General features: G+C 35.3%; 1 protein-coding gene across 1 annotated transcript in view; it reads left to right on the top strand.

Annotated features, from left to right (window-relative positions):
* The window catches only part of LOC150101159 (ubiquitin carboxyl-terminal hydrolase 8-like), a 338380-nt gene that overhangs the window by 68531 nt on the left and 243676 nt on the right, over positions 1-26173 (top strand). Inside the window, exon 8 of the mRNA XM_090401220.1 lies at positions 15096-15243. Coding sequence (XP_090257346.1) covers positions 15096-15243 — 148 coding nt within the window. The remainder of the gene's footprint in view (positions 1-15095; positions 15244-26173) is intronic.

The raw sequence follows: 26173 nt of genomic DNA, 5'->3' as shown, positions 1-26173 counted from the left end.
TCCTAACCTAAATGCAGCAATCCATACTCGTGTGAGCAAAATAAGTTTGTTGTTGTTGTAAACTTCTTAAACCAGGTAATTTTCCTTGTTGGTTATCAATGCTACCCAGTATGCAGCCTGTTTCATAAGTTCTGTAAAATTAGCAAGCAATACCACTATAAAAGTATACTTTGGCTGGAAAAATACCATCTAGGACAGTACTCTTCAACCTGGGGTACTGCCTACTAGTGGGTGATTTAAGCTTTCAGGTGGGTGGCAGAATAATTACATGCTGTATTAAAAACATCCAAAATATACAAACTCAAATTTGTGAGAGAAGGTATGTGAAAAGAACAAGTTCATAAAATCAACTAAAAAGTTATAAAAGATATTTGTGAGATACAGCAGCTAATATAATGCAAGATTGTTCCAATTGTATCATTTTTTTGTCTTGCTATGCTATTGATTGAATGCTTAGAATGCATATGGCTGTATGGGTATTGAACTTGCATAAAAACAAGATTGTGCTAAAATGTTTTCATTCAATGCACAACAATATTGGTTCACTGGTGCGCACAGCCTCTGTGACTTCAGTCTAAACATATATGCTGGTTCGTGGTACTGCCATTGATGACATTTTTGATTTTTTCAGATTATTATTCTTGTGTTGCGATTTGAATAATTTGTGCAACAAGTATTGAAACCATGTCTCAAAGAAAAAGAAATATGCTTGTAGCTGTTTACCAGAGTATCTGAAGATTTTTTCATTGAAACCAAGTCAATTGCAGGAATATCTTGCCAGAAAGCATCTAAAAGATAAAGCCCACTCATTGTTTTCAAGAACTGTACGAAAGATTTCAAAATTGTTCTACAATAATTGCTTCATTCAAAAAACACAATGCAAAGAATGATGATGGATTAACTGCAGTGTATCATATATTGCAATTAATTGCAAAAAGTGGTAAAAGCCATAACATAGGAGAAACTTTAGATATTTTGATATTTGATTCTTTGGGTATCAAAGAATTTATCTCAACAGTAATGCATCAGAATCCAACTGAAGCTATAAAATCATTGCCCCTAAGCAATACTACAGTAAGGCGACACATTGATGAAATATTTCTATTTATTTTTTTTGAGACATGGTTTCAATACATTGATGAAATGGCAGTTAATGTTGAAAATAAACTTATAACTATTCTCCAAAACTCATCATTTTCCATGCAGGCTTGGACGAGTATACCATTGCAGATAATATTGCTATATTGATGGCATATGTATGGTGCCTTGATGAAAACAATACATTACAAGAAGAAATGTTATTCACTTTAAATCTGATTACAGATAAAAAAGAATTATCAATATTTACTGCTGTGAAATTGTACTCTGCCAAAAATAATATATCCTTGAACAATATATTTGCATGCACTACTGATGGAGCACCATCAGTGATAGGTTGCTATCGTGGTTTTGTTGCCTATTTGAAGGAGGAGGTGCCCAACGTTTTGTGTATTCATTGTGTGGTACATAGGCCAGCGCTTCCCAAACTGGGAGCCGCGGCCCCCTTGGGGGCCGTAGGTTTTGTTGAGGGGGGGCTGTGAAATAATGAAAACAAATTTAAAATGTTTTAAGACTAAGTAGATTTTTTTATTTTAAAACAAAAGTATTTAACTTTTATTTATTATTTCATTTTTACTATTTTTTATATTTTAATGGAAAAATTCACACATTGGTGTTGGTTTACAAACTTTGCTTCTAGCGTATTTCGGCACTTAATGAATATTAGTAAATATTGCTTATTCATATGTTTAATTTCAAATTAGTGGTTAATTATATTTACTTCGAATGCTCTCCAGGGAAGCTCCAAATCTTCCTGTCCCTTTGATCACGCGTTCGTAATCAGGGACTGTTGATATTAACTTTATATACATTTAAAAATTCGTTTTATATTATCACTGTCATCCGAGCTAGTTTTCTGTTACCAATAAAAGTTTCGCATATACTTCACACATGAAAAAAAAAAGCTTAAACAAGTTTATGTGGGGTGATAGTAACTCGCTTGCATTGGTAAACAACACGCCCTCCCTGCAGAGGCAATAAAAACAAGTACTTTTCTTATGCCAGTGAATAAGGTATGAGGAGTCTGTGTAATATATTTCTCAACAAATAGTGCAATTAGAGACAACTGGGATAAAAACACAAATGAATCACATGTCCCCTCATACAGAAACTATGCTGTATATATAGACTGAAACAAAACCATATGTTGCATGGGCAAACACAGTATCTAACTAAAAACTATTGTTATTAATTAGATGTGTGCGAATTCGATTTCCCAATAAAATTCAACCGAACGTGTTAAAATTCGTAAAAGTGTTAAAACTAAGTAATATATATATATATATATATATATATATATATATATATATAATGAATGTTATGGCAGTTTCACATATGGAATTCGGTTGAAGAGAGTTAGCATTTCAACTCAATTGTCAGCTATGCTTTTATCTTTTGGTTGCGCGATCTTTTGTTAATACTGCACCAATCATATGCACGTTTTAATAACCTGCCTTTGCTGTCTGTTTCGAGTTAGGCTTAATTACTGTAAAGGGAGAAAAGTCACAAAAGAGAAAAATATTCCTGGTCCGGGGATTCCCTTATTCAGGTAATATTCACTAATTTCATGTTATCAGTCTGTGGTGTGCCAGTATCGGTAAGTGGTGATATTATTTGATCTATTCTACGTTAAAAAATTTAACCCTGAGATGGATAAGTGGCTGATAAAAAACAAAAAAAAATTCCCGCGAACAATCAGAAACAGACTCAAAAAAAAATAAAAGACAGTATTTCATATTTTACCAGAACAGCCTGCATCGTCTTCAGACCCAAACGGTAAGAGGCAAAAAATGTAATATATGCATTTGATTTTTGCAATATTCGCTGTGTATGTTTTGTATTGAATATAAATACAATAAATTTATAATAATATATCTCTCTATTGCGATTTTTTTTTTGAGGGGGCCGTGAAATATTTTAATTTTTGCAAAGGGGGCCCTGACAGCTAGAAGTTTGGGAAGCACTGACATAGGCAACATCTTGTAGGAAAACATTTGAGTACAAGCTTTCATTCAACATTAACTATAATAATTAGGGCTATAAATAAGATGAAATGGAATGCCAAAAATGATAAAATGTTTTGGCAGCTGTGCTAGGACAACAATGAGCAATTTATTAGTTACTGTTACGCACAGGAGTTAGTTGGCTCTCAAAGGGTGCATGCTTGACTCATTTTGTTGAATTATATAAGTGTCATACAGTTTTTTTGAAAGTGAGGCTGATCTCTGTCAACAATTAAAAACAATAAAGCATGATGCAGCTTTATTTAATTTGCAGCTATAACATTTATCAGTTGCAAAAATGTTGTGTCGTTATCTGTTTGAAAAACTTGATCTTTTCTGTCATAATCTTTTGAAGAAGGAATTTCATCTATTTCTGGAATTGTCATCAATAAAAGATGAAGTAACTTCAGAGGAGATTGAAAAGTTCAGTCGTCACCTCAATGAACTTAAATTGGATATGGAAAAATGATTTAGTGATATTTTGAACTTGAAGTTGTATGACTAGAAGGTGAATCCTTTTATTGCAAATGCTGCTGCTGAGGCTGATATAACATGTCAGGAAGTTAGAACTTAAATATGATGAAGAGAGCAAATTGAATTTCAATAGTGGTAGATATCAAAAACTGTGGCAAAATAAAAAAAAATGCTTGCCTTATATCCAGATATGTGGAAAATGATATTTAATTTACTGTTACCTTTCCTTATCTCATATCTAGTGGAATTAGGCTTTAGTGCTGTGAATCATATTGTCACCAAACAGAGAAACTGTCTGAAAATCACTGAAAGAGGAGACCTTCACTTGTTCTTTACGAAAATCAAACCAGATATCAGCATCAGAACTCAGATATCAGAACCAGATATCAGAACTCAGCATCAGGATCAAAAGATCTCATCAAATTCAAGGTGATTTCAATTAATTTTATTGTTTTATGTAGGGTATGTAACTTTTTTTATTTTTTTTTAAATTTAAATATTAGTGCGTTGTAAGGAAATTTTACCCTCATGAAAATTACAAAAGTAGACGCTAAGTATTATAAAAGGCTGAAGAGCACTGATCTAGACCCTATTATGCTTAAGCAAAACTGTAACTGTTGAGATACACCCAGCCTTTGAACTAATGTATCTGGTTTGCTTCCATATCTAGCATTTAAGAAAACATTGTGCAGAAATTTGTAATAGCGTCATTTAAACTACTTTGTGTGTGTGTGTGTTATATTTAGTTGATTTATTTGATAAACTGTTCCTTAGTACATACCCCCCCCCCCCATGAAACTTATTTATTTAGTAGGTTTAAGAGAATGTGCCAGGGAAATGGAAGAATACTGGACATGGATAAGGGATATTGGAAAACCCATAACTTTTCTTTCTGTTTGTTTATAAAATTTATCCAGTGAATAACTAGAATGAATAATAGAATTAAATAATCCAATATCATCATCAAATTCCTGCCACCATGTACCCTCGATGGGTGTACAGGATATGATAGCACTACATGAAAAATTTACATCATTATTAACTTCCCATCTACAATTTTCCTCCAAATCAGTCTGTTACCTGTCAAGACTTCAACATTTTCAGATCTTATATTTCTATCTTCTAATGCAGTGCTTCCCAAACTGTGGGCTGCGGCCCCCTTGGGGGCTGTAGGTTTTTTTTGAGGGGGGGGGCAATGAAATAATGAAAACAAATTGATAATTTTTTAAGACTAAGTAGATTTTTTTTATCTTAAAAGAAACATATTTAATTTTTATTATTTATTATTTCTTTTTTGTTATTTTTTATATTTTAATGGGGAAAAAAAATCACACATTGGTACGGGTTCACAAATTTTGCTTCCTGTGTATTTCGGCGCTCTTAATGAATATTAGTAAATATATGCTTATTCATATAAGTTTTATTTCAAAGCAGAAATCTAAGAATTGCAGTTTCAAATATTTCACCTGATATTGACTTTTTGTGTAGCAGTATTGAAACACATCCATCACATTAAATTGTTATTAAACTTCTTTTATGTTTTTTAATTCTTTCTTTATTACTAATCATTTTACGTTTCATGTGCTTGTACTGCAAATGTACAATAACAATATATCTTATCTATAGAAAAATATGAGCTAATGTGCCATGTCAAATGTGTATGTAAGATGCTAAAAATGTAATATTTGCATTTGATTTTTGCAATATTCGTTGTGTATGTTTTATATTGAATATAAATACAATACATATAATAATAATATGTCTATATTGTGATCTTTTTTCAAGGGGGGGCCATGAAATATTTTAATTTTTCCAAAGGGGACCCTGACATCCAGAAGTTTGGGAAGTACTGTTCTAAAGCACTTTTTTACCATATTGATATACCTATATAAGGGTTAATTTGAGTCTCGGGTCTGGGTTAGTCCCGAGCTGGTGGAAAGAGGGGAAAATAGTTCCACTGCATAAAGGTGGTTCCAAGACTGCTGTTGTAATTTACCGACCAATTAGTATATCAGGAATCATTGTCAAGGTCTTAGAGAAATTAGTCAAGAAAAGAATACAGGATTGGATAGATGAAAATGGGATATTGTATGGGGACAACATGGTTTTGTGAAGGGTAGATCATGCCTCAGTAACTTGCTCATGTTTTATAACACAGTGACGGCTGAACTGGATAGGGGTAATGGGTTTACAGTGATACTACTGGACCTTGCCAAGGCCTTTGATGGGATACCACATGGAACCCTAATCAGTAAACTGGAGCAGATGGGTATAGATATAGGATTGGTGAGATGGATAGGAGGGTGGTTGAAGGAGAGATATCAAAGAGTGGTTTATTCAGGAGTGGAGTCTAAAAGACGTCTTGTGACTAGTGGAGTGCCACAGGGCTCTGTTCTTGGACCACTGCTTTTCAATTTGTTCATCAATGATATTGGAAAGGATCTGAGAGGAAGTGTTCACTTGTTTGCTGATGATGCAAAGTTGGGTAGAGCAATTGTGAGTGCACAGGATGATTTGGATAGTTTGGAGGACTAGGCTAGGAAAAATGGATGTCAATTTAATGTGGCAAAGGGTAAGGTTATGCACTTTGGGGTGAAAAGAATAGCAGCAGTATATCGCATTGGTGGAACCATACTCCAGAAGATTGATGAGGCCAGGGATTTGGGAGTGTTGGTGGATAGGGAGTTGAAGTTTAGGGGGAACATTGCAAAAGTAACTAAAACAGCTCACCAAATCACTTGGCTTCTGAAAAATACTTTAACATGCAGAGACGAACAAGTTGTTGTTCCTCTGTATCGAGCCTTGATAAGACCCCATCTGGACTTCTGTGCCCAGTTATGGGCACCAGGGTTTCTTCGTGATGGGGAGGAAGTGGAGAGGGTCCAGAGACGAGTGACCAAGATGATAGCAGGTCTGTGGAATGAACCTTATGAGAATAGGTTGAAGATTTGTGGGTTGCAGAAATTGGACGATAGGCAAAGGAGGGGTGATATGATTGAGACATTCAAATTGCTGAAGGGTTTTTATAAGATTGATCCAGAAGATATTTTTGAAAATATGACTGGTGGTGGGAGGACTAGGGGCCATGCATGGAAGCTGGGCAAGAGCGTGGTTGACAAGGGTGTTAGAGCTAGGTTCTTTACTTGGAGAGTGGTAAATGAGTGGAATAAGCTTCCAGAGTCTGTTGTGGGTGCTACGACCGTGAATGAGTTCAAGGCAAGGTATGATAGATACTGTGTGAATGTTGAATAGTTGTTCTTGACATGATGTTAGGGCCTCCCTCGATGAGTCTGTCGACTCCTTGGAGTTTCCCGGAACAATAATAATAATAATAATAATAATAATATATTTCCCTGGTGAAAAAAATTCATAATATTATTGATGCTATCAGGATGCAGAAAGGTAAGGTGAAAGAAATCATTGTCTTGGTTGGCAATAATTACCTGAGAAGTATTCTGAGGGTGGATTTGAAGAAGTTGTTGGATGAAGCAAAAAAAAAATAGCGAGAAAATAAGAATTGTAAGTCTCCTTCCATGTTATGATAGAGGCATACTAAAGAGAAGGGTGTTGATAGCAAATGAATCAATGTGTAGGTTGTACAGAAAGTAGGATTTGTGGACCTATGGCCTGAGTTTTATGAATGGAAGGATTTTTATAATGCTCATGGATTGCACTTAAATGGTTTTAGAGATAGGTGTCTAGAGAGAGAGCTTTATGCACTTAGAGCATGGAAGTGCAAAGTCAGAAAAACTTAAACAATTAGAGTGGATACAGGTGAGTGTGTGAAAGTATCCATGAGGTGAGAGAGCATGAAAATGACCAACAAATGCAGAATATAGTCTTTCAAGCAACAATATTGAATAGGTTAGTCAAAATCAGGAGTGCCGCTAGAGGGCCAGGCGAACAGTCTTGTTTTCAGGGAGCTCCCCAAAGCTAAGTACAATTTTGAATGGAAATTAGAATATATGTTAAAAATCATAACGTAATATTGTCTAAATTTGGTAGCTTGTTGTGTCTGTGTGATTTTGGTGTAAATTCCGTTAATTAATTTAGTATTTAACGATACGTTTCATAGATTTGAATATGGCGCCAATGCGACGTAAGATAATGGCGTCCAAAAATACGACGCCATTGTTCAAAAACTATAGTGTGAGAGAATTTGTCCAATGTGATGTGTGTGGAATGTATGCATTCCCGAATGAGGCTGGAGTTTGGATTGAAAGTGATAGTGGTGGGAGAATGTGTAGAAAGTGTATGCAAAGTGAGGAGTCGAAGTATGTGTCAGGTTGTGAGACAGTTATGGTTGAAGAAAGCCAGAATGCAAGTGAAAATAGTAGCTTGATAGGGAATTGCGGTGTACAAGATGGCAATGTGAGCGGTGATCTAAGAAAGATTGAGAGCAATTATACAGAAAGAGAAAATGGTTTGAATGATAGAAAAAATGAGGAATTATTTGTAGGAAGTGAGATCGCTAGGTTGCGCGCAGTGATACAAAATGCGCAGCGGCAATTAGAGCACTTGCAAAACTCTTTCCAGAGTGATTCGGCTAACGTAAATAAGCAGCGTGGGAGAGTTTCCGAAATGAAGGAAAGAGTGTTGTGTGGTGACTCGTTATTAAGAGGAGTAATAGATGGTAGTGTAACTAAATCGTACTTACCAGGTGCGAAATTTAAGGATGTAAGTAAGAGTATTAGAGTGCAAAAACAGAGGGTGAAAGAATTAATAATTGTGGCGGGTACGAATGAATTGAAAGGTGATAAATTTTTTATGAGAGAGGATTTGAAAGTATTGTTAAAGGTAGCGAAAGAAAAGAGTGACAGAGTTAGAATGGTGAGTCTGTTACCGCGGTATGACAGAGAGGAGTTTAGGAGGAGGGCCATAATCGCAAATGACATTATGCGCAGGTTATGCGGACGGTGTGGTGTGGAATGAGTTTGATGGGCGAAAGGACTTATACAAGATGGATGGCCTGCATTTGAATGGACTTGGTGTGCGGAGACTGGAAAAAGTGTTGCTGAATGAAGTGAAAATGGATGTGCAGAACCAGGGAAACTAGAACTACCAAGGAGGGGGGGGGAGCGGATATCCAGACATCAGTGAGACAGTTGAGTGTAAAAATGTATATAATGTACCTGAGCCAGCACTAAGGACAAAAAATGGGAATGGGACATTTAGAATAATGCATCAAGATAGGGGTGGGACAAAGGGATCACTGCAATTCATGTATACTAATGCCAGGAGTATTAGGAACAAGAAGGAAGAATTTTTGGCCTTGATTGGCTCTTCCTGGCCACAGGTTATTGGCATTAGTGAAACATGGCCGACGGAAGATGATATAGTTAGTGGGATAGAATGTGTAGGTTATAGTATGTTTAGGAGGGACAGAGAGAATAAAATGGGGGGAGGGGTGTTATTGATGATAGCTGATGAACTGCAGCCAAGGAGAATTTATTGCAAGGAGAAGTATTGCAGGATAGTGAAAGAAGCTCATTTGAGGCTATTTGGTGTGAGATTGACACTGGCAGAATAAAATATACAGTTGGGTGCTGCTATAAACCAGGTGATGGAATAGATGGTGGAGATGGTATGCATAAACAAATTGATGAAATGAGTGGAAGGAGGGTAATTATTATGGGGGATTTCAACTATGGTAACATTGATTGGAAGGAGGAGAGGACACATGTGAGGAAGGAAATGGATTTTATTCAATTATTAAGGGATAACTATCTGAAACAGTATGTAATTGAAAATACTAGGGGTGTGAGAGTGCTTGACCTGGTAATTGCATCTCAAAATTTGACTGTAATGAATATGACCATGTTGCCACCTATTGGTGAGGGTGATCATAAGGTCTTGACCTGGGAGGTGGCTAAAGGTGTGCAATTTGTGATTAAGACAGGGTATATGTGGAATTACCGTGCTGGCAAGTACGACAAGCTTAGTAGATTGCTTGGATCAGTGCCATGGCATGTACAACTGCAAGGGCTGGACGTCGATAGAGCATGGGAAGTGGTCAAAGAGCATTTACAGGAGGTTATGGCTGATTGTATACCTAAGGTCCGAATAGTGAAACAAGTAGGGGTTAAATGGATGAATAACACCATTAAGCTTGAGCTGCAAAAAAAGAAACAACTATGGAGGGAATTTAAAGAAAGGGGTGACCTGCAGGCACACGAATGGTATAAAGTGCAGGCCAGAAGGGTAACGAGTGTGGTAAAAACAGCAAAAGCCGATTATGAAAAGAAACTAGCTATGCAAACAAAAGAGAATCCCAGACAGTTCTTTCAATATGCTGCAAGCAAGTAAAAAACTGTACATGGCAAAATGATTTTAAGGAATGACGATGGTAAAGAGTTCACTGAACCAGTCGATATAGTGGAGTTACTGAGCGCACACTTTGCAAAAGTATATCATCCAGGTGGTGACGTTGAAAAAATGAAGGAACCATTAGTTTATACGGGAATTGTGATGAATGAAGTGGAGGTGAATAGTCTATTACAGAACCTTAATGTGAATACATCTGTGGGATTGGATGGTATACCGGCACGGGTCTTGTGTGAAGCGGCTAAGGAATTATCAGTGCCCTTGACCATGTTGTTTAATCTGAGTCTCGGGTCTGGCTTAGTCCCGAAGGCGTGGAAAGAGGGGAAAATAGTTTCACTGCATAAAGGAGGATCCAAGACTATGGTTGCAAATTACCGACCGATCAGCATATCAGGAGTCGTTGTCAAGGTCTTGGAGAAAGTAGTCAAGGGAAAAATACAGGAATGGATTGATGAAAATGAGATACTGTACAGAGGACAGCATGGCTTTGTGAAGGGTAGATCATGCCTCAGTAACTTGCTCAAGTTTTATAACAAGGTGACGGCTGAACTGGATAAGGGAAATGGGTTTACAGTGATACTGCTGGACCTGGCAAAGGCGTTTGACAGGATACCACATGGAATTCTAATCTGTAAACTACAACATATGGGAATGGATATAGGGTTGGTGAGATGGATAGCTGGGTGGTTGATGGAGAGATATCAAAGAGTAGTTTATTCAGGAGTAGAGTCCAAAAGACGGCCTGTGACTAGTGGTGTGCCACAGGGTTCTGTTCTTGGACCACTGCTGTTTAATCTGTTCATTAACGATATAGTGAAGGGTCTAAGTGGGACAGTTCATTTGTTCGCTGATGATGCAAAGTTGGGTAGGGCGATAGTGAACGCAGAAGATGTCAAAGTCTTGCAAGATGACTTAGATAGATTGGAGTTCTGGACTAAGGTGAATGGATGTCAATTTAATGTGACAAAATGTAAGGTTATGCATTTCGGAGTGAAAAGATTAGCAGCAGTATACCACATTGGTGGAACTGTACTCCAAGAGATTGATGAGGCCAGGGACTTGGGAGTGTTGGTGGATAGGGAGATGAAGTTTAGGGGGCACATTGCAAAAGTAGCTAAATCAGCTCATCAACTCACTTGGTTGTTGAAAAATACCTTGACGAGCAGAGACAAGCAAGTTATTGTACCTCTGTACCGAGCCCTGATAAGACCTCATCGTGACTACTGTGCCCAGATTTGGTCACCTTGGTTCCTTCTTGATGGGGAGGAGGTGGAGAGGATCCAGAGGCGAGTGACTAAGATGATAGCAGGTCTATGGAATGAACCATATGAGAACAGGTTGAAGATTTGTGGGTTGCAGAAACTGGTTGATAGGCGGAAAAGGGGAGATATTACTGTTAAGGAATTACACTGTAATTCCTTAACAGTGTATGCACTGTTAAGGAATTACAGTGCATACAGTAATTCCATAACAGTAGTTAAGGAATTACTGTATGCACTGTAATTCCTTAACTACTTTGTTAGGAAATTTGTAACTTTTGCCAAAAATTTATTTCTATTTAATTTGTACAAAATCTACCAACGTAGAACACATTTTTCTTATTATTTCTTCATTGTGAAACTATACTTTTATAATGGATTGTATTAAGTTATCCTTTGTATCACAATTTAATTTTCCAAATCTCTTTTTCACTGTCTCACAAATTTTCTATTGGGTTAATGTCAGTAAAGTTACTGGGCCACTGAAGCAATTGGATGTTGTGATTTTTGAGGAACTCATTCACTTTTTTTGAAGTATTGCATGGAGCGAGATCCTGTTAAAAGATGAGTTCTTTGTCGTTCTCAATCTGTGGGACCACTTTTTTCTCCAATATTTTTATGTGTTGGTCACTTTTCATCATACTATGATGGTTTTACACATGACGGTCCAAGTGATCTTGAATCGTCATGTGTAAAACAACCCCAAAACATCTTGTTTTGGCTGGGTGTTTCGGAGCTTGTTTCATGATGAGCAGGAGATATCTTCTTAGCTGCTGATTTGCAAACATAAGGTATTCGCTCTCCTTGGACAAAGAAATGGCTCTCATCTGGGAATATGACCTTTGTCCACTTCTCAACAGTCTAATCTTTGTACACTTTTGTGCATTGGAGTCTCATTTTCTGAATCGCCTTCGTCAACAGTTGTTTCTTTTTTGGTCTGTGGAGAGCCCTCCTTGTCTTCCAACGATTGTTGGACTGTCATTTCACTAGGTGCCCAGTCTCTATTTAAGTAGACAATCTTGGATTCATTTTGCTTTTTCTAACTAGTAAACGATCTTGAGCAAGTGTAGTTTTCCTTTTTCACCCACATTTTCCTTTTTTTTTCTGTCAGGAAAAAAGGTATCTGTCTCCCTAAACATCTTTAAAATCGCATTAACAGTACCCAAACTAACACCGCACTCATTGGCAATTTGTTTTTGGGTCATGGATGAGTGCTGAGAAAGAGTACATATATTTGAATGCCTCCTTAATGATATATCTATTATATAGCTACACAAAATGAATAAAACACTACGAATGTCAACTTGTTTACACTTTTAAAAATGTACACCACTAATAAACATCATGGGGACAGTTGAAACACATCACTCAACTAAAATACTCAACTAAACCAAAACCAAAAACTTAATGAAAATTTGGCTTATTTGGATTAATTTTTTTGTTAATGTAGCTGCGCAGGTCAAAGGATATTCCAAAGAATTCTTTTGTTATGTCAAGTAAGAGAAAGAATGACTATGAAAGGAGACCTTTAATGGGTGCTGATGGTGGCAAGGTGACAGAAGCAGATAAAGTAGTTGAGTTAATGAATAACTGCTTTGCAAGAGTATATTATCCAAGTGAGGTTACTTTTGTGACATATATGACATGGGCCGATACAGAAACAGAGGTGGATGAATTAGAGATTCTTAAGATATTGCAAAATCTCAGTGTAATACGGCCATGGGATTAGATGGGATAGCAGGTTGCATTTTATGAGAATATGCAAGGGAACTGGCAGTGCCTCTTACTAGGCTGTTTAAGTCTCAGATCTGACAGAGTTCCTAGAGAGCAGAAAGAGGGCAAAATAATTCCTTTGCATAAAGAAGGGTTTAAGGCTTCATTAAAAAATCATAGTCAATCATTATCTCAGAAGTGGTAGTAAAAGTACTGTAAATATTGGTCAAAGAGAATTTTGCAAAGGCATTTGACTGAATACCACATATGCAAATTAGAACAGATGGGTATCGATATGACACTGGTTATGTGGATATAAGGTGACTGATGGAGAAATATCAAAAAGTGGTATATGAAGGAGTAGAATCCAGCAGAAGGAGGCAGGGACTCTGCTTGGACCACTGCTGTTTCATTTGTATATAAATGATATAGAAAATAATCTGAAGGGAAATATTCATTTGTTTGCTGATGATGCAAAATTAAATAATGTAATAGTTAATCAAGACAATGTGGAGAGCTTTCAGGATGATTTAAATAGGTTGTTAGAATGGGCAAAAATAATGGGTTTCAGTTTGCTGTTAAGAAATGTGAAATTATGCATTTTGGGATAAGTATTACATGGATGGAACTGTACTCCAGGAAATCAATGATGTTCTGGGTTTGGAGGCAGTAGCAGATAGAGAGCTGAAGTTTGGAGTGAATATTTCCAAGGTAATTCATAGGATTACTAGGCTATTGAAGAACTCACTAACAAGTAGAGAAATAAAGAAGTTGTTATTCATGTTTATTAGGCCATAATACATCGACATCTGGATTATGGTGCTCAGGTGTAGTCAACTGGGTTTCTTGGAAATGAGGAAGTGGTGGAGTAACCATGATGCTGATTGGTCTATGGAATTCTTCCTATGAGAGATTTTGAAAATTCATTGCAAACTATTAATCAAAAGACAGTTTACCAAATGGTAATTCATCAAACAACAATTTGTTAAAAAAGCAATTCATCAAAAAAAGCAGTTCATCAAATGAACAATTAATTGAAGCACAATTTAATTAATGACAATTCATTGAAAAGGCATTTCATTGAATAAATAATTAATCAAACAACAATTCACAGATAATTTTTTTCATGAATTCCTTTCATAATTCATCAAAAGAGTGATTTTTTGCGAAATATTGTTTAGAAGTATTTCGTTACAATACCAAACAATCACTCAAGATGCAGACAACCCAAGAAGGTAGCCATTGAAACTTGTAATAATTACTCTGTTATGTTTTACAATATTATTCTGTAAGTGTACCTGCTACTTCATTCTAGAGTAGGAATGTTCCATATTCCTGCTCTAGAGATTAAACATAGAACTTTTTCAAGCCACTTCAGACCTGCAATAAGCAGGGCATTGGTCTTGCACCAGATAATGAAATTCATTTCCTACCTAAATATAATCATTAATACCCATTTGAACGTGAATCCTGTTGGTTGAAGAGTGGAAATGCTAACCACTCGACTAACCAGGCTGGTTTATACCAGTGCAGAATAAAATTTAGTTCCAAATTTCTAGCCCATTTTTATTTGTTCAGCATCTATGTGGATACTATTAATGGGATAAACATATTTAAATGTTAGTTAACCTGTTTTAAATGATGATTAATCTGTTATTCTAGGGCTAATTCAACATCCTTAGCTTTTATTGTAACTTTCTATGACCTATCAGAAGCAACATTGTATACTGTTTTAGTATACATGTTCATGCCATTCTTCTGTAGATTGGATATATCTCTTTGGAGTGACTTTAGTTTAGACTTCAAATTAAAATATGTCTAATAAAGTAAATATGTAAATATAATAATGCAGTAGATCAGTTCATTAGAAGTAGCATGTACAGATGAAAGAATTGGCCTATGAAGCAGTAGGAATTTATGAATAATTCTATGCTTGTAACATTTTAAGTTCTGAATTTTTTGCTGCTCAAATTGATCTGCTTCTGATTTCATTTGAGAAATCATTGAAAGCATATTTGAATGAAAATTTGAGCTGTTCATCATGAAAAAAAAAAAATTGGGGTTATAAAAAAATCTCATTACTGTTGTAATCTCTGCAGTTAGATTCATTTTTGAAATATGATTATCTTTTGTGATTTATTATTATTTTTTTATGATTTCAATTTTACTTTAAATAGATATAGATGGAAACATAGGCACTTGAATGTATTTTTTTTTCTTTCAGTGGAATTCAAAATATGTGTTGAAGAGTGATCCACTGTTTCTGAAAGGTGGATTTGAGGATTGGTCACTTCATTATCCTATGTATACTACTGGTGGTACCATAAGCCAAACCTTAGTTAATAACTTCTCTGTAGTTCCTTCCTTATTATGTAAGTTTTTTGGTGTTCAAGAATATGTCTTGCAAAATTTAAAATTAACACGAATTTTGAGAAAATCATATACATTATATATTTCATCTTTGATTCTTACTAATAATTATTTTCATTATTATTTCTGAAATATTTTATTTTTCTTGAAATATGATTTGTTTCATTGTTTAGATTATATTTGGTCATTCAAACATATAATTAAATTGAAATATATATTGATCTTTAATTGACCATGATTTATAAATATCTAATACCAACAAGTTTCGCTGATGGGCTTATAACGTAAGAGAAAAAACTCAAAGTGGCTAGTACAACAACAACAACCTACGATCACTCAGTACACTTCATCCTTAGTTATTCCTTATGTGGGTATAGTGTCTGAGAAGATCGCAAAACTTTTTAAACCTTTCAACATCAGAGTTGCGTTCAAACCGGTCAAGACTGTCTGTCGCATTTTAAGACCGCCAAAAGACATTAATCCGTTTTTCAAACATGCTGGAGTATACAACAGCTCCATGTGCTTGTGGTCTAAACTATATAGGACAGATGTCGACAAGCCTTGAAATATGAAAAACAGAACAGACAACTTAGGTCTAGCCCATCATTTCACGATTATTAACCATACCATTTATTGGGATAGCAGCTCCACGCCTTACCTAGAAGATGATTTCTGTTGTAGAAATTTCAAAGAAGCTGTTGTAGTCCTCCATTCTGGAGAAAATCTTAACAGAAACCAGGGAATGATAATAACTGACATATGGAAAACCTTAATAAGATCACTAGTCTGCCAGAATTTAATTTCGCTCAAAACTACAGAACATGCTCTCATAACAGTGACTAACACAACATGCTCCATGCGTGTAATGTTACGTGTTCTGCTTTAATGTTTAATTTATATGGTAGTGTCACTCCATTTCTCTGTACTAGCCACTTTGAGTTTTTTCTCTCTACCGTTATAAGCCCTGAAGAAGCCGGACAGTCCCTGTCGGCAAAACTTGTTGATATTAGATGTTTATAAATCATGGTCAATTAAAGATCAATATATATTTCAGTTTAATTATATGATAATATGTTTATTAACTTTCACACTTTTGTAATTTAATTTAGATTTTCCATCATTCTACTTCTGTTCTTTCGATTAGCCTTTCCCTTCCTCATTGAATACAGTCCCAACTTTTCAAGAAGTTTATACATATCATTGTTGTTTTATAGGTTTTGTGACTTTTCATTTGTGGTGTTGATGACATATATACACAAAAGTTAATTTCTGATGCACGTACATATGGATATGACAGTTATGCACATATTCCACTTTAATTGTTGGACAATATTCTTTAAAAACAGACACAGAAACAAAATAGTAAAGTACATGGACCTAATTTGGCAGGATAGTTAGATTCTAAGAACAATTATATTTATATGTCAATTTGGAGCATCTTACTGTTAATTTAACATCCTACTTTTAATGTCATAATTCTTTATTGAATAGTTTTAGCTATTGTCCCCACAGGTTTTTATCTTTTTTTTTTTTAGTCTATGCTATGTAAGCAGTGTTTTTTTATTATTATTTTTATTTTTTTATATGTGACTCCCATCTATATAAGGTTTTTGTAAACCTGAAGCACATTCATACCATGGGTGGACTAAACTCTTTGTCCTTTTTTTAATATTAATTTTAGATTTTTTTGTACTTTTTATTTCTTTTTTACATAGTCTAGAAACCTTCTTCTAGAGACCAAACAATGAACTTTTCAAGCCACTTCACTCTTTCAATAAGTGGAGTGGTGGTCTCACACAAGGTGGAGAAATTCATATCCCACCTAAAGTTGTTAAACTTTCACCTGCAGTGGAATTTAAACCTACATCTGTTGGTTGCAGAACAGAAATGTTAACCACTCGACCAATCAGGCCAGCAAATATAGTATCAGTTTGCATGTTTTCATGTAGTATTGCCACAAACTTATTTTGCTGTTGGTATTTTCTTTGGGTCATCTAACATTTTAAGAGAATACCTAGCGTTCTTTTTAGTTATCTAGTATTCTCATTTGATTTCTAGAACTCTTCACAACATTTATTAATTTTTTTTTATTTTTTGGTGGAGGAGAACTGTTCATAGAAATTTATATAGTGGTCAGCATTTATGTTTTAAGCTTGAATTTTTCTGGGTTTTGAACTTCTTTTATTTGAGTGAGGAAGAATTCTTTTGTTCTAACCATTTGCCACCATGAAATGCAGGGCATCCTATAGATGCTGTGTTTATATTTACTTGTGCTTTTTAACCAGCATAGATCAAAAGCCATTGCTAGTAATATGAAACAGCCTATTAACAGTAATTACATTCAAAATTTGCTTAAATTGCTGTACCATGAAATTTGTTTTTATCAAGAAGAATTATCATCAAATCTCTCATATCCCCAAAGGGTATACAAAATATTAATCTACCATTTTTCTGACTACAGGGAAGGCACTTTTTTGGTCTAATAATTGAAGGACTGGGTAATTAAAGTAAAATTACATGCTACTATATACAGAAGTCAGTTATCATGCAAGGATTGGTTAATTGAAGGGTCATTGTTTTGAAGGTCAGATAAATGATAGATTGCTGTAATACTACATGAAAAGTTACATGTTATTACTAACTTGCTATTTGATAGTTTCCCTCCATATTTATATGATCTTAGATTTAGTTCTCCTAAGGCATTTTTAAATACATTAATCCACCTGATTCTTGGTCTTCCTCTGGGTCTTTTTTATGTTATCATGGTATCAAACCATGATGATATAAAAAAAACCTCCTTCTCCTTTTCTGTCTAAATGACCATACTCTTCATGTGTTCATGAATGCTGATGTCAACTCCTTCATAATATCTTAATTTTTAATATGATTCTACCAGTGATCTTACCCTGTTCATTCCTCCCTATCTTACACTATATCATTGTCCATTACACTTTTTTTTGTAAAGCTCTCATAACTGTGGCCTCCAGTACCTAAAGACAATCACAAACAGTCATGGCAAAATTTGAACCTGCAGCTTGTTGGTTGGAGAGCAGATATGCTAGCCACTTGGCCAACCAAGCTAACAGTCATTTTAATTTCTAACTCAATTCTTCACTCCATAAGTTAAAATTGTCTGAACGTGCTGTTCTTTTATACAGCTAGTTTAATATTGGACTGATTACTCTTATTCCATATGAATTTAATCATTTGACTCCCCATCATATACTTTGCTTATTCTCTTGCCTATTTCTGCATTTAATGTACCATTTAATTTAATCTATTCCTGCATTTAATTTAGGCACTAAAATGGTGGCTAAATAGCTGAAATGTTTTACTAGTTTTGTAGGTTTCATTCAGGATGCAGCTAATGCTTTCCTTGTCCCTGCCTATTATCATAGTCTTTGTATTTATTACTAAGTTTTGTGCCAAATTTGTTACAGCAGTTAGGTGTTTAGTTGAAGAATCATACCTATTTATGTTGGATTTATTTAAGAGGCATTTTTTTTAACATCATCTGCAAAGTAAAGAAGCTAAGATTAACATCTCCAATTTTGATATCAGGTTTAATGCTACTTTCCTTCATAACATTATCCATTGTATATGATGGATAAGAGTGGTAGCGATGTATGTACCCATGTCTTACAGCTAATTTAACTTCAAACTCTCTTCCTGTATTTCTTTTAATTTTAACCGCTAATTTAAAAGATTCAATTTATCTATGTATTGCTTGATATAATTACCTGTTTATACCGTATTGTTGTAGTGGTTGAACAGCTTTTTTTTTCCTCTTTGCATTTTTTCATATGCCTTTCTCAGATCTACAAAACATAATATAGAGATCCTTATTATATTGTATTATGTCCTTATTATATATTATATGATTTCTGATCTATTTGTCTTAAAGTGAGAATCTGATCTTGACAGTCTCTATTTGAGCCCAAATTATTCTCCAGGTTTCTCTTTCACAGGTTTACTTAGCATTTTCTCAAGTATGTTTACATAAATCTTAACAGGACCACTCATTATGGAAACTCCTCTGTAATTCTCACATTCAATTTTATTTCCATTTTTTACTGATGGGTACTAAGTGGTCTCTACTTCAATCATCCAGAAATCTTGTAACCATGCCTTTTGAATTATTCAGTGCAACCACTGAAAAACTTTTGTCTCCATATTTGAGCATTACTGGTTAGATATCTACTCCAGCTACTTTTTACATTTCAGATTTTTGATGGTTTTCTATGTTGCACATGTGTGTGTGTGTGTGTGTGTGTGTGAATGTGAGAATTACACACACCTACTATATTCCTGTTGAATATTTTCTACTGCTATTTTCTCACTTCTTGTTTCATTTAACTTTCAAAGTAATTACTCTATATAGGCTTCTTTATCTTCAGTGTTTATGTCATCTTTATCATCTCTATTTTCTTTTTACAGTACTTTTACTCTTTTTTCACCCATTTGACATGACTTTTGTTTAGCGATTTTTAGTCACTGCTTTGCTTTCTTATATTTAGTGTTCTGAAGATAGCTAGGTGGAATGTGAAAACAAGCTGAAATGACAAAAACGTTAAAAACGCTTGACAGGCAATCAATGAAGACCATTGAAAAACCATTGAGTAAGTTTCTGAAGAGACAAATTTGTCATGGAGCTTGTGCCAGCGAATTTTAACAGAAGATTTGCAAATAAAACATGTCCACTAAATTTATGCCTCGTTTGATTACAATATCTCTCCCTTTTGCTCCCAGTTTCTCTCTATGTGACTTTTTTTTTATTCCTACAGATAAAGAAAATCATGAAAGGGTAGCAATTTGTAGATGTGGGCAAAGTGAAGGAAAAGTCACTAGAGGCCATAAACAGTATTCCAGTTGAACTGTTCTAGAACTGTTTCCAGCAGTGGAAAAAAATGTTGGGACAAGTGCATTGACTAACATGGAGAGTACTTTGAGGAAACTAGAATATAGTATTATAAACTTTAATAACATTTAAAAAAAATAATTCTGGTTATTTTTGGGTATCCTCATATAGAACAAAAATTGATCTATTGTCATAACTATGGGCATGTTAGTCTGGAATGCCATACTTGCAGAATCAAATAGAAAAAAGAAAGAAAGTGCTATATTTCATTCCAGCAAGTTTAAAAAGGAGAAAAGTTTGCCATAATCTGGCTCTTATTTAAAATCAAGTTACTTAAATAAGATATGGTTGTATGAAACTAATTTTAAGGCCTTTAACCCACCAACAAGGCTAGTGACATATAGCAGTGTTTCTTAAACTTTTTGAGACTGCAGAAGCCTTCATAAATATATTTCTTTTTTTTTTTATAGAACCCCTTTGAAAATTTTCAAGAAAATTAAGCAGTTAATCGTTACATGCAAGCTATTTTAATGAAGAAAACGTAATATTGCAGATAATTAAGTAAAATAACTATTTCTACTAGGCCTGTGTTGCTCAGTGGAAGTGGTGCTTGCATCTTCTGTGCTAGGCCACCTGAAGATAGACTTATAGTTCAAGTCTAGTTGCCGACTGGAGGAACTTAATCTAAGCCTTTCTTTGACCAGTTCTTGAGTTAGTCGGTCTCTGACATGGGCAAGCGGGTTTTTTCTCCCAGAAACTCGAGTTTCATCACGTAAACTCAAGAAAATCAACTCTAGAGCCCACATTATTTCAGACAATAACATATCTTGTTAGGATTAGGCACCAAAAGATGGCAGCACTTGGTTGCCAGTTTATTCATTGGTGACCTCCCTATAATTAGAGATAGAGACAGCTATCTCTGATTGGCTACCATTGGAGATTGAACTGCTCACTCAGTCTCCAAAAGCTAGGTAGGGTTTAAAGGCTTCGCCTACTCCCTATAAGGAATAAAAAGCGTTAGCTTATTATAATTATAAATTATTTCTGTAAATGAATAGAAAAAAAACTAATCAGATGTGCAGTTCTTAATGAGAAATTTCTCATTTGATGCAATCAATTCAAATGAGAAATTTCTCATTTGAATTGAATGACATAAATTATCAGTGTTGGTGTAATGTTTGTTAGATCTCATTGCATTGGCTTCTGTGCAGAAAGGACACTCATGCTAAGAATACGATTAGGAAAGCATGCATTTGTCATGACCTTTTCTCAATAATGGAATACTGGTAAATATGAGTGTGTCATGATGCATTAGTGAAGACTGAACCTGATGTAAAATTATTCCTAGTATTTTGTTGCACAGTAATAGGTTTTTCATCATTTCAGCTGTCTTCGAATACTCTTGAAAAAAAAAAAATGGCAATCTATGTGGAGCATTTTTGCTTGTTGCTATACTACTTTTTTGTTTCAGTTGTATGTGCTGCCAATCCTGATTTGTGTTCTCTTTTGTTCTCAACAACCTTGAAGTGTTCCGATAGTGTACCTAGCTAGACCTGCCTGTCTGTCCCATCTTGTAGACATCCAGTTTTTTTAAGTTGCAGATGCAAAAGTTTAAGAGGTTTCAAGTAATTAGATATCTTGTTGATTGGGTAGAAAGTGACCTTTATATTTTGTTGGCAAAGCAGTCTTGCTATTTTGTCTGTGACTGATTGTGTGTATAGGAGAATCACTGCTCCTCTTGGTTTCATGTTCATCTGATTGTTTTGGAGGTTGATGTAGGATTTTTTTTTTTATTAATATTCTTTTGTAGCCATTTTTGGTGGAATAAGATTGAATTCACTGTTGAATTAGAGACAAACAGGTCTTTAATGTTTTTTGATGCACTTGTTGTGAGGTATCTGAACAAAAAGTGCTCAATTTCTCTGTCTATAGGGCATTACCTACATGCCACATCCCATCACCACCACCAGCACAAAAATAGACATCATCATTCACTCCCCTGTGATAGGGCCTGCAGAATTTCTACTAACATAAACCCCTAAACTCAAAAGTTGCAATACCTGAGTTCAGTCCTACCAGAAATTGGCCACAATAGAACATTAATAAAAAAAAATTCACTTTTAATTACTTTAATTAAGAACTTTAATAAAAATTTAGATTACCAGGAAAAACCAAGACTTTAGAGGAGAAGCAATTCTCCTCTAAAGTGCAAACAGACACACATAAAATAGCAAAGTTGCTTTGTCTATAAAATATAAAGGTTGCTTTTTACCCAATCAACAAGATATCTAATCACCAGTAACCTGCTAAACCTCCACATCCACCACTTAAAAAACCAGGTATCTACAAGATCAGCTGTAGTTGTGGTTTACACTACATATGAGAGACAGTCAGGCAGATCTGGAGAGGTATGTCGATCAGAACACTTCAAGTCATTGAGAATGAAAGAGGACACAAATCAGGACTGTAGCATGTACAACCTAAACAAAACATCAAGTAGTATGGCAACAAACAAACCGAACATTCTAAGAATCAGCTGAAATGATTAAATACACTTTACAGTGCAATTAAAAACAAGGGATGATTTTACATCAGGTTTGGTCTTCACTAATTCATCACGACATGCTTGTATTTACCAGTAGTATACAGCAGTCAACGAACAAGAAAATATGTGCTTTCCATCATTAATTATGTTTAAATATTTTCACTATCTTTGTTAACTGTTATTTCCTGTTTATAAATTTTTAATTCCTTCATGTAATTATTGATGTGAAAAAAATTCCACAAAACATTGAGAAACAATAGTTTGTTCTTATTCTTTGTAATACTTCATTGTTTTCTGATGTTAAAAATTATGCAAAAACTCACATTCCTAGAATGTTTGCAAGAGATATTCAGGTTTACAGTGACTGTTAAGAAACCTCTTTTGCATAAGCATGTTGAAGAACATGCTTATTCAAATTATAATTTGAAGAACATTTTATCACATGATAAATTGTTCTTCAAAATTTTTGTTGAATGATCTCCCAACATATCTTCTTCATTCATCATTAAAACATATGTTGTACCACTGAAACTGAACAGATCTAAAACACACACACACACACACACACACACACACACACACACACACACACACACACACAAAGGCTGCTTCTTGGTCCTGACTTCAAGGAAAATAGTTAAATCTAAGTAACAACATTTTTGAGTAATTGATCATGATCAGTTTCAGTTGGCAAGAATTATAAACTTTATTGTCTTTTCCATCTCATTCATTCATTCATTCATTCAGTCTGTTAAAACTTTGAACATATCAGAACAGTTATTTCAATTTTTTGGATCAAAAGTTTCATTTTTTTTTCTTTTGCCCTTATGTTTATTTATAACTGTCAAATATTGTTTGGTTCCCCTAAGAGCAAATTAAAGTCATGGAAAATTTGAAATATATCTGCAAGATAACAGAGTTTTACATTATAATCTATATTTGTGAAGAAGAAAGGAGTATTATTTTTATTTTGTTAGCAAATTTCTCTCCTTATATCATATGGCTTATACCTAGCATTGCAAGGTTTTGCAGAAACAGTTTAATTCTTGTAGAAAGCCTTATATGCTGGTTGAACATGATAACTAAATATTTAAGAAATTGACAGTGTACACTAGAAATATAAATTAAATCAACTTTAATATATATACTTTCCTATATTTCGGCAATGTCACGTTGCCATCTTCATGGGAACTTAAGATAAAGACACGTGCACGCAAGTACTACATAACAGCAAATGAGAAATGAAGCGAGGAAGCTACTGTTTTCCTAAAGTCCTGATGGTGCCCCCTGGCAGGCTATATTAGGTGTTCTTGGCCTTTGGACTGAAGTTTTTCTGATATATGTTTCCCAAATTTGGGGCAGTCTCATGCATCCAAATTTGTTGAGGTTTGGCATGTTCCTAAGGGATGAGGCTGATTCCATGAATAGTCTTTCATATTTGAACTTGCTGCGGTGTATTACTGTGGCTTTTTTCCACCTTATTCTGTGGCAAGTATCCAGAGCATGGTCTGCAAGCGGAGTGGTTGTACTGGTGAAATCGGATGTAGTCCTTGTGTTCTGAAATTCTGATATTTGCTGTCCTGCCTGTTTGGCCAAAGTAGGACAATTTACAGCTGCAAGGGACCTGGTATACACCAGGTAGGTCTAGGGGAAGTAGTTGGTCTTTAGTGGAGAGAATAAGGGATGCCAATTTTCTATATGGTCTGTAACAAGAGGTTAAGTCATGTTTTTTTAGGATTTAGTTGATTTTTTCCGAGGTGCCTCGGATGTAGGGAATGGTGATGGATTTAGAGTAATCTTTTTTGTGAAGTTGGGGGGGTAGGTGGGCTGTGGATAACTGGTTTTAGTATTTTTTGGATTTTGTTTTGGGAGGGGATAGCCATTGGCTGAGAAAGTGTTAGGGATGTGATTTAGTTCAGTAGTTAGGGCTTGGTCATTTAAACAGATTAGTCTTGCCCTGTTGAATAGTGTCTTAATAACTCCATATTATTGTGAGGTGGGGGGGGGGAATTGTTGGTGAATGTATCTGCCTGTATGTACGAGTTTTCTATAAACTGAGAAAACCAAGGTTCCATCAGGTTGGCGGGTAACTAGCGTGTCTAGGAAGGGGTGGCTGTTGTTTTTCTCTTTTTCCAGAGTGAACTTGATTCTAGGTGTTGGTTGTTTAAGTGTGTTAAGAAGGAGAGGAGTGTATCCGGGCCATGTGGTCAAATAGCGAACACATCATCAATGTAGCGAAGCCATATGGTAGGTTTTTGTGGGGCAGAGTTTAAGGCTTTCTCTTCAAAAGTCTCCATAAAGGAGTTGGCCAAGGGTGGGGAAAGTGGTGAACCCATGGCTGTCCCCTCTATCTGTTTGTAGAATATTTCCTGCCAAATGAAATAGCCTGAGTTTATTGTGAACAGAAATAGATCTGAGATATCAGGAGGAAATTTAGCTTGGATTAGCTCTAAGGTTTCTTTGAGGGGGACATTTGTGAATAAAGAGGAGACGTCAAAACTGACCATTATGTTGGAGTGTAAGGTTTTCTTGTGCTTTGAAGTGGGCTGAGTTTTTTATGTGTGATGGTGTGTTGCCAGTATAGTGTTAGAGTGCTTTGGCTAAATATTTAGCTAGTTTGTAAGTGGGGAAATCAATGCCATCCACTATGGGATGTAATGGCACATTTTCTTTATGTATTTTTGGGAGCCCATATACATGTGGGAGGGGTCTAGAGTTATATGGTTTTCGTCTGTTCCCTACATCTGAGGCACCTCGGAAAAAATCAACAAAATCCTAAAATAACATGGCTTGACCTCTTGTTACAGACCATATAGAAAATTGGCATGTCTTATCCGCTCCACTAAAGACCAACCACTTCCCCTAGACCTACCTGGTGTGTACCAGGTCCCTTGCAGCAGCTGTAAATTGTCCTACTTTGGCCAAACAGGCAGGACAGCAAATATCAGAATCTCAGAACACAAGGACTACATCTGATTTCACCAGTACAACCACTCTGCTTGCAGACCATGCTCTGGATACTTGCCACAGAATAAGGTGGAAAAAAGCCACAGTAATACACCACAGCAAGTTCAAATATGAAAGACTATCCATGGAATCAGCCTCAGCCCTTAGGAACATGCCAAATCTCAACAAATTTGGATGCATGAGACTGTCCCAAATTTGGGAAATATATATCAGAAGAATTTCAGCCCAAAGGCCAAGAACACCTAATATAACCCACCAGGGGGCACCATCAGGACTTCAGGAAAACGGTAGCTTCCTTGCTTCGTTTCTCATTTGCTGTTATGTAGTACTTGCATGCATGTGTCTTTATCTTAAGTTCCCATGAAGATGGCAACGTGACGTTGCCGAAATATTGGAAAGTATATATATTAAAGTTGATTTAATTTATATTTCTAGAAACAGTTTAAGAAACATTAGTATAGAGGACACCCTTCCTAGAACTTCAGTTTCTAATTTAATAACTTTCACTTCCTTTGTATTGCATTGTGTGCACACTACAATGCTATATTGTGCCACCAAATTA

This window comes from Typopeltis vanoorti, chromosome 12, assembly GCF_054136105.1.
Source record: "Typopeltis vanoorti isolate ZY-2024b chromosome 12, IOZ_Tvanoo_1.0, whole genome shotgun sequence".
NCBI lineage: Eukaryota > Metazoa > Arthropoda > Arachnida > Uropygi > Thelyphonidae > Typopeltis > Typopeltis vanoorti.
This window is presented reverse-complemented; position numbering and strand designations above follow the sequence as displayed.